At 50.6% G+C, this 14377-nt stretch overlaps 1 protein-coding gene across 1 annotated transcript; it reads left to right on the top strand.

Annotated features, from left to right (window-relative positions):
- Window positions 1-2431: 2431 nt before the first annotated feature.
- On the top strand, window positions 2432-13270 carry LOC113223749 (multidrug and toxin extrusion protein 1-like; the record flags this gene model as incomplete). Its single annotated transcript, XM_031935110.1, has 3 exons — window positions 2432-2796; window positions 11065-11172; window positions 13130-13270. Coding segments are annotated over exons 1-3 (435 nt in total), but the record flags the coding sequence as incomplete, so codon positions are not given.
- Between the last annotated feature and the right edge of the window lie 1107 nt (window positions 13271-14377).

The raw sequence follows: 14377 nt of genomic DNA, 5'->3' as shown, positions 1-14377 counted from the left end.
TTATATCTTTTCCTGTTTACACTATCAATTGCTTTTAGAATCATTCTATTAAATTTTAAAATAATGGAATACACAGAAGTGGACTAAAACCTAATATGTTAATTGAAAATTAATTTTCCTGCTCAACTTTTTGGAAGGAAGTCACTATGTACAATCCATCTTTAAGGAGTGAGGAGTTATGCTCTGCATCACATGGACCTTTTGTTTTTTGTTGCTATTGTGAAGGATTTCTTTTAGTATTTTCATATATGTTATTACCAATATAAAGGACTGATATGACTTGTTGAAGAACTTCCATGTAGCAACTTTATTAAACCCCTGTATCAATTCTATTAGTTTTTCTTCATATTTTATTTCTTTGGGTTGGGTTGTGTGGATTTTTTTTTTAAAAGATGGGGTCTCACTGTGTTGCCCAGGCTGGTCTCGAAACTCCTGGGTTCAAGTGATCCTCCCACCTCGGCCTTCCAAAGTGTTACGATTATAGGCATGAGTCACTGTGCCTGGCCCAGTCTGGCAATTTCTACTGTGAGTAATCCCTTTGCCTTTTCTTTCCTAATATTATACATTACATTTCCATTTCCTGTCTTATTACATCAGTCAGGACTTCCAGAAGATTATCAAAGAACAGCAGTGATCACAGATCTAGTGAACATCCTTGGATATTTGTCTGTTGAGACTCTCAGTTCTTTTGGAAAACTTCTCTACTCCATACCTACAGTCCTCGTGGGAGGAGACCAGTCATAGGGCGCCTAATTCTACCCTGTAGGTACAAAGCTGGGTGCATGATCCAGGGCAAGCCAAACATCAGACCCTATTTTCCCACCCAGGGCGATTGTTCCAGAGGTGGGCAAGAAACCTAAGCAGGGCCAACCAGATTTTCTCCCAGTTTTTTGTTTGTTAGTTTGGAGACAGAAGAGAGGAGGGGAGGGCCTTACTTTCTGGTTTAACAGATGGGAAAGACAGAAACGAGGGCATCAGAGGCCACCCACCACTGTAACCTGCACAGGAAGAGAAAGACTGCCTGCAGAGGAGGAAGAGAAACCACGGAAAGAATCCCTAGGGGCAAGGAGAAGGGAGGAGAGGGACCGAGATGGGGAGAGGGACGATCTTGTTTGTGTGTGTGTGTTTTTTTACATGAATTCTCCCTCTGCCACCAGGCTGGAGTGCAGTGGCGAGATCTCGGCTCACTGCAACCACCGTCTCCCGGGTTCAAGCAATTCTCCTGCCTCAGCCTCCCTAGTAGCTGGGATTACAGGCAGGCGCCACGGCGCACAGCTAATTTTCGGTAGAGACGGTGTTTCACCATGTTGGCCTGGTGTTTCACCAGGCCGAATGATCTTGTTTTTAAATCCCTGAATCCGGCCGGGCGCAGTGGCTCACGCCTGTAATCCCAGCAGTTTGGGAGGCCGAGACGGGAGGATCACGAAGGCAGGAGATCGAGACCATCCTGGCCAACAAGGGTGAAACCCCTTCTCTACTAAAAATACAAAAAAAATTAGCCGGGCGTAGTGGTGGGCGCCTGTAGACCCAGCTACTCGGGAGGCAGGAGAATGGCGAGAACCCGGGAGGCGGAGCTTGCAGTGAGCCGAGATGGTGCCACTGCACTCCAGCCTGGGGGACAGAGTGAGACTCCGTCTAATACCAGGCCAAAAAAAAAAAACAACTCCCTGAATCCACACTTCCTGATTATGTGAGCCAAAAAATTTGTTTTCCGTTTTCTTTACTTACATTGGATCACTTACAATGGAAGGAATTTTGACTATTACAGAAATCATTCTTGTCCTGGTAACTGACACTTATTAGGTAATGGCTGGTGCCAGGCTGAGGGCAGGTGGCACTGACTCAGGTCCTCCGCCCAGGCAACCCCGGTCTTCACAGCTGGCGATGAGATGTTCTTTCACGTTTGCAGATGAGGAAGCTGAGGCTCTGGGAGGAAAGCGCGCTGCCCATGCCCTTCTGGGCCACAGCCTCTTGTACTCCCACGCAGGCTGATGGATAAACTTCCAACACGACCAGCGGGCACCAACTGTGCAACTTGGCAAATGGGAGCATGTTGCTCTATCCTGGTAGATTCTAAGTTCTCTAATGGAACAACTGATGAAAGGAAAGGAGTATGCAACATCCAAACCAGCATCAAAGCGAGTACCCAACTCAATCTGCACAGTAAATGCGCCCAACCCATACACTCCGCGGGGTGCTACCGTAGTCACCGCTCGAGGCCTCTGAGTCCTTCCAGGCCAGGTCGTTCAGAACCTGAAACTCCCAGCGGAGGTGCAGAGCCGGGGTGAGTCCTGGCGACCGCGAGACTTGGACGACCCAGCCCCCGGAGCGCATTCCGTTAGTTTCCAGAGCTTTTTCAAACTTTGCCTTCCAAGTGCAGGAGTTCCTTGGTCTTTGCCAGACCCGCAGGCGTCCGCAGTGGTGCAGAAAAAGGTGCAAAGGGTGCGCCCAAGGTCGCAGGCTGCCTGGCTGCGCTTTCAGTGGGGCCCCCGGGCGCCAGGCGCGGGGCGGGCTCTAGGCGGGCGGCCGGGGCGGGGACTGCAGAGCGGGCTGCGCTGCGCGGTCCCCACTGCCTGCCTCTGCGATACCGGGCTGCAGCGCGCCAGTCACATGGAGAATCCTGAGGAGCCCGCGCCCGTGCGCGGAGGCCCGGAGGCCACCCTTGAGCTCCGTGGGTCGCGCTGCCTGCGGCTGTCCGCCTTCCGAGAGGAGCTGCGGGCGCTCTTGGTCCTGGCGGGCCCGGCGGTGAGTAAGGTGGCCTCGGTGGGAGGCCGGTCCCGGCGAGCTGGGGGCCTGGTGAGTCCTGCCTCCGCGGGTGACTTGGCGGAGTTTGGGGATAGAGCGAGCTGGCCGCGGGCGGGCGCCGGGAAGCATAGTGCCAGGAGCCGGGCGGGCACCCCAGCTCCTCCGCCTGCGTCCCGGCCGCCCTCCGCTCCGCACCACCCGACTGTGAGCTCCGCGGGGCACTGCGGGCACGCTGGCATGCGCCTAGGCGCACGTTGGCTCGGAGAGGCCGGCGGCTCCCGCCTCCTACGCCAGGAGACACCGGGGAGCTGGGACCTTTGCGCCTAACGGGGCTCAACCAGGTCCAGGCTGCATTTGCATCCGGGGGTGCCTTCTCTGGGAGCTGATTCCAACCAACAAAGCACAAGTTGTCTGAACTTCAAAACACGAAGGAACTTACTTCTTTGAAAATCAGCGGTAAAAAGCTCGGGAGCTCAGCGATCTAAATAATCCCGAGGCATGGAGGAGGAGGTGCGTGGTCTGTCGTGGACTTAGAGCTGCGAAATGATTTCTTCAGAATTAAGTCAACCTCTACCGACGAAACCAGAGGCATCCTGTACCGCCCCCTCCCTGCCAGTAATTATGTATGTAAAAGAAAAAAGGGGTTTTAATGTGGTTCTTTGTGGGATCGAGGTGTTCTTATCTGTGGGATTCTTTTCTTTTTAATCATTAGGTTAGGGCTGTTTCTGCCTTGTCTCCTAAAAGTAACGTGGTTTTTAAAACCACAAAAATAAAATCCTATCCACGTTCTCCTGCCAGCTTGGGTGGTTTTCAAACCGAGAGGGTAGGACGCTGCGCAAGAAGCGACCGGTATGCACTTAAGGCGTGAATAAGCTTTTGACTTTGAGGCCCACATTCTGCACCTGCGCGGGCTGAGGGGGGCCGCTGTGCTCCTGGAGTGGGGACTCGGTGGTTTGTGGGATATTGTGGCACACGCTGTGGTGTGCAGGACAGCAAGAGTAATGCCGAAGTCAAAGCCATGGAATGAAGATCCATCAGCGATGCTTTCTCACAGACCAGAAAGAACTCATGATTTGGAGCCGGGCCCGTAATCCCAGCACTCTGGGAGGCTGAGGCGGGTTGATCACTTGAGGTCAGGAGTTTGAGACCAGCCTGGGCAAAATGGTGAAACTCCGTCTCTACTAAAAATACAAAAAGTAGCCAGACGTGGTGGCGGGCGCCTATAGTCCCAGCTACTCCAGAGGCTGAGGCACGAGAATCGCTTGAACCTGGGAGGCGGAGGTTACAGTGAGCCAGATGGTGCCTCTGCACTCCAGCCTGGTCATGGCCGGCCCCGTGGCTCACGCCTGTAATCCCAGCACTTTGGGAGGCCGATGCAGGCAGATCACGAGGTCAAGAGATCGAGACCATCCTGGCTAACAAACCCCGTCTCTACTAAAAATGCAAAAAAAAAAAAAAAAAAAGAAAAAAAAAATGAGCTAGGCATGGTGGCAGACGCCTGTAATCCCAGCTACTTGGGAGGCTGAGGCAGGAGAATCGCTTGAACCTGGGAGGTGGAGGTTGCAGTGAGCCGAGATAGCGCCGTTGCACTCCAGCCTGGGCAAAAAGAGCAGAACTCTGTGTCAAAAAAACAAAAATAAAAAAAAACCTCATGATTTAGAATCTCAAGACCTGGGGCTGCATGCCCTGCTTTGACCTCCGAAAGTAAGTCAGGAAGCAGCTGTGCAGATTGAAACAGCCTCTTAACCTCTTCTGGTCTCTGCGTAGTCATCTGTAAAATGGAGATAATAATCATGTCTTGTCCTAACATTCCCTCATAGAGCTGCTGTAAGAAAGGGCTTTCTAAGGCTATTATTGTTTTTTTTTTTTTTTTTTTTTGAGACAGGGTCTTGATCTGTTGGCCAGGTTGGCGTGCAGTAGTGCGATCACAGCTCACTACAGCCTCAACTTCCGAAGTAGTGGAGAGTACAGGCACACACCACCATGCCTGGCTAATTTTTGTATTTTGGGTTAGAGATAGGGTCTCCTTGTGTTGCCCATTACTTGAATTCCTGGGCTCAAGCACTCCTCCTGCCTTCGGTCTCCCAAGAGCTGGGATTATAAGCATGAGCCACCTTGCCCAGCCTGTTATTGCTTTAATAGTATAGCAATAATAATAATAATAACAATAATAATAACAACAGGGCAGGTTTCTGAAATCCAGCCCTCCTAGTAGCTTGATCCCCTTGATGTGGGATCCTCTCCAGTTCTCCAGGGATGAGCACTGCATGGACGCACTGGGGACCTCACCTTTTCTCTTTGTCTGTACATGCGTGTATACCATTGTGTTTATTACAAATGTCATGCATATTTAGTGTAGAAAAAAATAGAAAACCAAGACCAACAAAAGGAAAAAACCCTCTGAAATCTCACCACTGAGAGGTAATTTGGGAGCTTTCCTTCCAGTCCTTTGTGCGTGTATGTCTCTGCTTTGTGAAAATGTGATGGTAGAGTTTTGCTACCTGTTTTAGTCTTTCATGAAGTGTATGTGGACCCGCCTGGGTCTGTCTCCCATCTCTAATCCCATCTGCTGTAAAGTTTTCTGTTTGCTAAAGGGCATGGGATAAGGAGAGACCACCCCCTTCTTTTCCCATGCTCATTGTCCAATACTTTCTACTCCAAGTGTCCAACATAACATGAGGAAGATGCCCTGTCCGGCTCTCCTCTCTGTAATTTTCTGTCTTATTCGCCATCTCCCTTCCAGACCTCTCAAGTTAACCCTGACCCTTGAGGTCTCACTGGGCTTTAAATGAGGCCTTTGTAAAGAGAATAACCCATAACACAATGGAAAGTGTGAGCCGAATGGTGCTTACTTCTCAAAAGATGTGTCCATTTCATCTTGGAGAAAGCTTGAGGAAGACTGGATTTGCAAGGGAAGGAATGTGCAGATACCTGGCCTCAGGTACTCCAGCTGTGCCTCCTCTTTGTCATCAGCCTCTCATCACCTGGCTGAATCCAGAAACTTCAAACAGCAAAAGTTCTGAAAAGTAACACCCAAGGTGGACCCCCGGGCATTGCCCAGGATGTAACAGAGGTGGGACAGCCTAGGCCCCAACTCAGGGAAGTGTTTCCACTTGTAAGGGAAGGAGATGGCGGACCTTCTAGGGCTGCAGGGTGGAAATATCAGATAAGACAGGCAGGTTGAGGGGGGTGAGGTGGGGGATCTGGAGAGACCCGCTTTACCCAGGACACACAAAGGAAAAAAAGCAGGCTGACCTTTTGAATTGTATCCTGAAGGCAATGGAGAAGATAATTGATCAGGAAGTGGTTACTGACACCAGATTCTGCAGGAGAAGCCTGGTCAGAGACAGACAGGCCTAGGCCGGAGGAAGAGAAGACCTACAGGGAAGGCGGTTCCTCCCATTCAAAGGGTGAGAGGAAGTAGTCAAAGATGACAGGAGCTGGACAGAGGAAAGCCGGGTGAGGTCCGGACCCCGCCGCCTCTACTCCCTGTTTCCTCCTCCAATCCGTCCTCACCAAGGCCTTTGGCTTTAACTCCTTAAATACCTCTCAGAGGGATCCACTTTTTAAATGCCCATCTGAGCTTATGTCTCCTGCTCAGAACCTTTTCCTTGGTCCTGCAAAGTCCTCTGTGGCCTGGGCCTGGCCAGCCCTCCAGCCTCATCTCTCTTCCCTATCTCCTGGTTACACCCTCCACCCAGCCTCCTTTCAGTGCCTCAGCCTGGAAAGTCCTCCCCTACAGACAAGGCTGGTACCCGACTATTTGACATTGACTTGCTCATCATGCAGGTTTCAGCTCCACTTCATTTCCCCCAGTAACCTCTGAATTCTCTGCTGCACCCCCATAGCTCATCACACAAATGTCTTGAGCTGTGTAATTTATTGCATTTTGAACATCTTTCCCTACACTCTACAGATGCTCCCTGGCTTACGATGGGGTTACGTGCACTGAAAATATCATTAAGTCAAAATGCCTCTAAAGGATGAGATCATGGATTGCAACAGTCCTGACTTGCGTGGGACAGCCGTGACTGGCTTGCCACCCTTATGCTGGCCAATTATCTTCAGTTCCATTGCAAGAGTAATAGCTGCCTTCTTTTCCCCAGAAGCAGGAGACACATATGGCCGTTTTGTGCTCATGATGGGATGCGAAAACACAAAACAATACCCAAAAAATGCTGGCAACACAGTCTACTGTAGAGTGTCAGTTGCCTGCACTCGTGATGGCAGGGCTGATGGGCAGCTGTGGCCCACTGCCCTGACAGGCACTGCAAGTCTGAGACTACACATTACTAGCCCGGGAAAAGATCAATATCCCAAATTCCAAGTACAGTTTCTACTGAATGTCCATTGCTTTTGCACCACTGCAAAGTTGAAAAATTGTACCTCAGAAGCATCTGTACTGTGGGTCCCACGGGGCAGAAATGGAGTAATGGTGTCTAACTCACACCCGTTCCCCCAGTGCTTGGATGTACTTCGTGCTCCAAAGACAGTGGCTGTATGTAACCATCTGAGTTGAGAGTCAGGTAGCTGGGCTGGTTGCGAAACCTCCTGGGCTGTGCTTCCTCACATGTAAAGGAAGTGGGGCTGTCCCAGGTGCCCTCTTAGCTTTTCTCCAGTGAGTGAACTTTCAGCAGTCATGGGAGGGGGTAGGAGAGGCTGTCTGGAGGTGCCTGGCCCTGGAGAGCAACTTCTAAAGCCGCCAGGCATTGAAGGTCTTTATCTGGCTGCCAAGTTTGCTTATGGTTGTCCAGCCAAAATCTGAGCAGGGTCGCTGTGACAAGAAGGGACGGAAGCACGGTCAGTCTGGAAGTTCCTTTGTTTGAGACAGGGTCTTGCTCTGTCGCCCAGGCTGGAATGCAGTGGTGTGGGCGGCTCACTGCAGCCTCAAACTCCTGAGCTCAAGTGATCCTTCATGCCTCAGGCTCCTGAGTGGCTGGGATCACAGGTGCGTGCCACCATGCATGCTATTTTTGCTATTTTTTTATAGAGACGTGGTCTCTACAAAATGTTGCTGGGCTGGTCTTGAACTCCTGGGCTCAAGCAGTCCTCCCGGCTCAGCCTCCCCAAGTGCTGTGATTGCAGGCATGAGCCACCGTGCCCTGCCCAGTCTGGCAATTTCTGTCATCCATTCAGCTCTGTCCAAGCCACTGCCAGTTCAGGCTGTTCTTCAGACAGCAGCTGCTGAGACATCTAGCGGAACAGGCCTTTGTCCAGTATTGGTTCATTCCCTGGGCACAGAAATACGCTCTGTGATAGCACAGTCCAGAGGGTCTGGAGCACTCTCAAAGTGTGACCCTGGACCACATGTAGCTTGCCTGGGTGTGTATGAGGGAGCGTGGGGATATACTGAAATGAAGATTCCTCAGCCCCATGGACCTCCTGGGCCTTTTATTTCTTTCTTTTTTCTTTCTTTCTTTTTTTTTTTTTTTTTTGAGACAGAGTCTCTGTCGCCCAGGCTGGAGTGTAGCGGTTCGATCTCCACTCACTGCAACCTCTGCCTCCTGGGTTCAAACAATTATCCTGCCTCAGCCTCCCGAGTAGCTGGGATTACAGGTGTGCACCACCATGCCCAGCTAATTTTTTTGTATTTTTAGTAGAGACGGGGCTTCACCATGTTGGCCAGGCTGGTCTCAAACTTCTGACCTCAGGTGATCCACCCGCCTCCGCCTCCCAAAGTGTTGAGATTACAGGTGTGAGCCACTGAGCCCGGCCTAACCTCTTGGGGCTTGCAATGGGCCAGGGCAAAGCCTCCCAGGTGACCCTTATGTACATGATCCACAGTCTGTGGCCAAGTGTTCACCCAAAGGGCTTGAAACCAAGATCTGAAAGAGGTTAGTAAATCTGGACTGAAGCCGAGATCCCTGGCACGGACTTTCAGGATGGGCCGGCTGCATGAGGCTGCCCGACTCAGGCAGTCAGAGCACAGGGTTGTTGCCGTAACCCCGGCAGAGCGGCAGCAGCTCTCAGAAAGCTATTTTTGCTGGCTTTGGCATTGAAGGTGCATCCCACATGGGTTAGTCTAACTCAGCTCAACTTCCTGGCCTTTTGTATCCAAGACATCTAATGATTCCCACCCTTGGACGGACCCCCACCCAAGTGAGAAAGATGCTCAGGGCAGTGCAGTTTGTGATGGTAAAATCTGGGCGGCACTCCAAAGATCGGGTAGTAGGGGACACCGAGCACGTTTCCACGCGAAGCCATGAAAAACAGCTCACAGGTGGCCCGCAGGGAGGCAGGGAGCTGTGGAGTGGAAACGCGATGTTCCGTGGGAAAGGAGAAGACAGATTCTGTGAACACAACCGTTTGTGACAGGTGATATGCAAAAGCTTAAAGCACAGTAAGTTGAAAAGATTTGGAAGTGATGCTGAGTTTACAAATAAAAAGGACCCTGTGGCCTTTAAAAGTACATGAATTCACAATTTAAAGAGACACCAAGCTCCACCTAATGGGGACATCTGTAAGGGTGGTGACAATGCCGAAATCGTGTGGCACCGTTCCCAGTACAGGCCTACGGGGCGTCCATTGGCTCTAGGTTTAGATTCTACAGCATCTGGTTCTTCATCCCAGCCTTTTTTATTGACACCTCCACCCCACCCCCTTTTATTCCCATCTTCTGTCTTATTTTGGCTTACTCATGCAGAACATTGCAAAAGTGCTCCTCATGTTCAGTAGTGGGGACTGTTGGCGATTAAATTCACATTAGGCTTCTGTGGTAGTGAGAGAGGTGCCTGGATCATGTAGGAGTTGATACAAGAAAGATAATTCTCCTACAACACACACACACACACACACACACACACACACACACACACACACACACCCGTAACAGGCTTTGCATGCTCTGAAGTTCTGAGCCCATCACAGGAGTTGAAAATGGTCTCTCCCCAGATGTGGATTCTGGGGAAGAAAAGAGGGAGATCATCGGAAGCATCATGGCTCGGGGGCCTGATGAGGTCCTGATGTAGCAATTTTAGGTTGGCTGCAGAGCTGGCAGATGGGCTGTGTGTGAGCCTGGTGGAGGTCCAATGAAGCTAAGTCATTGGAACCCTAAAAGGGGGGCCTTTCTGTGGGCTCAGCACAGAGGATTCTGTTCTCCTTGAGGGCGGCGAGAGGCAGCCTTGCGGCTGGACCAGCAGCAGCATCACCAACTCTGGGGTACCAGCTTCAGTGAGGGCCCCACGGGGCAGATGCAGGCAGCGGCGGCGGCAGCAAATCCTTAGGCACCCATTCTCTCCTAGGGAGCAGGGATCAGGTGAAGCCCCCACTTTGGGCCATGTAGCCTGCCAGGGGAGAGGGAATTCCTCAAGAAAGATACTGGACGGCCTGGGTCTAGTGGGTGCGGGGCAGGAGGTGATTTTAAGTTAACCTCCAGAAATAAGCTCATTATCCAATCATGTAGTGAAAGCACTGGAGCAATTCATAGAATTGCCCCCTGGAATTTTGAGGAAGAATGGTTCAATATTCCAGAATTTGCCCTCACATCTGAGGCTTCCTAGATTGCAAGGTGTTCAGCAGGCCTGTAATGTTTCACCCTGAGAGTCCGGATCCCACTGGGACTCCAAATGGACGATCTCATTGCTTCCTCCGGTCTTTGGACTTCCTTGCTGGAGTGAGTTCTTGTTGTTGAAGGCTGCATTCCCTCCAGTCTGCACTAGGAATCTTGGATAACAAGGGGGTTATCCCAGAAGGCCGCCTCTACAGATTTCAGAGGAAATTTAATGTGATCTATGGCTTGAGAAACTGAAGCAAAAAACCAAAAAGGCAGGTTGGGGGCGGTGGCTCATGCCTGTAATCCCAGCACTTTGGGAGGCCGAGGTGGGCGGATCACGAGGTCAGGGGTTCGAGACCAGCCTGACCAACGTGGTGAAACCCCGTCGCTACTAGAAATCCAAAAATTAGGCGGGCGTGGTGGCGCCCGCCTATAATCCCAGCTGCTCAGGAGGCTGAGGCAGGAGAATCACTTGAACCCGGGAGGCGGAGGTTGCAGTGAGCTGAGATCGCGCCACTGTACTCCAGTCCAGGTGACAGTGTGAGACTCTGCCTCAGAAAAATAAAAGAAAAACCGAAAAGGCTGGGAAGTTCTCAAAAAAAGTGATCCTGACCCAGTGGTTGCAAATAAATGTTTTAATATTTCAAAAAGCCTCCCATCCCCAGCCCCAGAAATTGTACATTTGCCTGTGAAAGGTGGCAGAGGCTCACTGAAGTCGGGTTTCTTTACTTCTGACTGGACTTGTTGGGTCGGGGTCACCCTTGGGGCCCCAGGCTTCCCTGCGATGGTGGGCACTCACCTCCCTTCCCGTTCCCCTCTCTTCCCAGTTCTTGGTTCAGCTGATGGTGTTCCTGATCAGCTTCATAAGCTCCGTGTTCTGTGGCCACCTGGGCAAGCTGGAGCTGGACGCAGTCACGCTGGCGATCGCGGTATGTGTGGGCTTTCTGGAAGGTTTACCAGCACGGTCTGTGTTTGTCTCCTGCTGCTACTATAACAAATCACCAAAATGTAGCAGTTGAAACCTACACAGACTTACTCTCTTACAGTGCTGGAGTGCAGAAGTCTGAAGTGGGTTTCATGGCCTAAAATCAAGGTGCTGCAACTTTAATTCCCCTATGCCGTGTAACCTTGCAGATTCCTAGGTTCTGGGGATTGGGATGGGGACATCTTGGGGGGCATTATCCTGTCTACCACATCTTCTCATTTCTATTTTTTTCATTTTATTTTGTTGTGTTTTTTTTTAGACAATGTCTCACTCTGTCACCCAGGCTGGAGTGCAATGGTACGATCTCGGCTCACTGCAACCTCCACCTCCCGGGTTCAAGTGATTCTCCTGCCTCAGCCTCCTGAGTAGCTGGGGTTACAGACAGGCGACACCACACTTGGTTAATTTTTGTATTTTTAGTAGAGATGGGGTTTCACCATGTTGCCCAGGCTGGTCTTAAACTCCTGAGTTCAAGCAATCCACCTGCCTTGGCCTCCGAAAGTGCTGGGATTACAGGCGTGAGCCACTGGGCCCAGCCTGACATCATCTTATTTCTTTCTTTTTTTTTTTTTTTTTTTTCAGAGTCTCCCTCCAACCCAGGCTGGAGTGCAGTGGTGTAATCTCGGCTCACTGCAACCTCTGCCTCCTGGGTTCAAGCAATTCTCCTGTCTCAGCCTCCTGAGTAGCTGGTATTACAGGTGCCTGCCACCACGTCTGGCTAATTTTTGTATTTTTAGTAGAGACGGGGTTTCACCTTGTTGCTTGGGCTGGTCTTGAACTCCTGACCTCAGGTGATCCACCCGCCTCGGCCTCCCAAAGTGCTGGGATTACAGGCATGAGTCCCAGCACCTGGCCTACATCATCGTATTTCTAATCCGTGGAACTCGTTCCCATTCTTGGTCCCACTGCTTGGGGAGGGGAACAGTAAAAGGGGCGTTCAAGTCTGACTTCCTCAGAGGAACTGACTCCCCCCATGCCCACCCCTCAGTTGTCTGTGTTACTGAGAGTCCTAATCTAGAAATGAGTCTGGAAGGTGAAAGTCTAGATCTTTGTGTCCAAATTTAAAATTGGAAAGATCTGCAAATCCTCTCCGTATAGTAGATGTGAACTCCCCCAAACCAGAGACATGTCATCAGTCTCAGCCAGGAATTGTCAACTGGCTACGCAAGACCAAAGGGTTTGGTTTGTCTAGTTAGGGTATTTCTAGAAAAGTGGATTCAGTGGCTCTCGGGCAGGTGTATGTTCCCCTTTCCTTTCCTCCTGCCCTGACGGAGACACAGTTTCACTTGATCTGCCTGGTGTCACCAGGCATTTGAGCTTGCTACCCATAAACTATGCAAGATGCCTGGGAACTAGTCACCAAGTATATGTGGAACTAGCTATGAGTACATATGGCTTATTTATTTGTTTATTTATTTTGAAATGGAGTCTCGCTTTGTCTCCCAATCTGGAGTACAGTGGTTCAATCTTGGCTCACTGCAGCTGCCACCTCCGGGGTTCAAACGATTCTCCTGCCTCAGCCTGGGATTAGAGGCATGCGCCACCACACCCAGCTAATTTTCTGTATTTTTAGTAGAGATGGGGTTTTACCATGTTGGTCAGGTGGGTCTTAAACTCCTGATTTTGTGATCCGCCCTCCTCGACCTCCCAAAGTGCTGGAATTACAGGCGTGAGCCACTGCCCCAGCATGGCTTACTTTATTTTGGCTTTAGTGGGTAACATGGACAAATCCCAGGTTTAATTACCCATTTTGTTTTTAAGTATTGTATTTGCAATAGAGGAGAAGACAGAAATGCACTTAGCAAGACTCAGCAGATTCTCTTTGGCCAAGGAATTGCAGGATGTGGCCAAGGACTTATCAAAGTCAGTGCTTCCAGGCTGGGTGCAGTTTGGGCTGTTGTCCACAGGTTCCCTGCTGTACAATCAAGTGGAGGTACCAGGTTCCAAATAGGGAGCGCATCAGACATCCTGTGATACCACTCCCCGGTTTGGGGGCCACTGCCCTGGACTCCCCAAAGCTTCAGGGTTTGCTGCTGACCCTGGTGAAGGTGAGCACACCTGGAAATCCTCTGGCACTAGCCTGGACTTCAGACTGCCTTTGCACTCCCAGTGCCCCCCAGGGTACGGACGCAGGCCATGCTAGGTCTCCAGCAGGTGGACTTTTCTGTGCTACTGTGCCATTGCATTCCCAGAAGAAGTGTCCCTGATTGCTGAAATTGGAGAGCAATGTGACTTTTTTTTTTTTTTTTTTTTCAGATGGAGTCTTGCTCTGTCACCCAGGCTGGAGTACAGTGGCACGATCTTGGCTGACTGCAAGCTCTGCCTCCCGGGTTCACGCCATTCTCGTGCCTCAGCCTCCCGAGTAGCTGGGAATCCAGGCGTCCGCCACCATACCCGGCTAATTTTTTGTATTTTTTAGTAGAGATAGGTTTTCACCGTGTTAGCCAGGATGGTCTCCATCTCCTGACCTCGTGATCCGCCCACCTCGGCCTCCCAAAGTGCTGGGATTACAGGCATGAGCCACCACGCCTGGCGCAAAGTGACTTTTTAAAAGAGAAAGGCTGGGTAATCGCCTGTAGCCTAGAGGCGATTACTTTTCCGCATCTAAACTTGTACGTATCCTTAACCCAGCCAAGATCTTGTAACCATAATAGGTTCGTCGACTTGCTCATGGCAAGTCAATAATCCAAGACGCCAGGTTGCAACAGTGAAAGAGGTTTCATTGTAAGGTCACGGAATGAGGAAACCTCAAATCAGTCTCTCCGAGGAGTTTGGGGCTAGAGTTTTTAAGGGTTTTCGAATGGGCTGAAGTGTGATTGTTGTTTGGTTGAAGAGTGCAGCATGAAGTCATGGGACAGGGAGATGAAGAAACTGTGTTCTCACGCTGATTCAGTTCCTCTATGTGGGTCTTCAAACTGGTTGGTGTCAGATGTTTCACCGGAATTTAGGCTCAGCTTAATAATTTTTTTTTGTTTTGTTTTGAGATGGAGTCTTGCTCTGTCGCCCAGGCTGGAGAGCAGTGGCACGATCTCAGCTCACTGCCACTTCTGCCTCCTGGATTCAAGTGATTCTCTTGCCTCAGCCTCCTGAGTAGCTGGGAATACAGGAGCCCGCCACTACGCCCAGCTAATTTTTGTAATTTTAGTAGAGATGGG

Source organism: Piliocolobus tephrosceles, unplaced genomic scaffold, assembly GCF_002776525.5.
Source record: "Piliocolobus tephrosceles isolate RC106 unplaced genomic scaffold, ASM277652v3 unscaffolded_42427, whole genome shotgun sequence".
NCBI classification, from domain to species: Eukaryota; Metazoa; Chordata; class Mammalia; order Primates; family Cercopithecidae; genus Piliocolobus; species Piliocolobus tephrosceles.
This window is presented reverse-complemented; position numbering and strand designations above follow the sequence as displayed.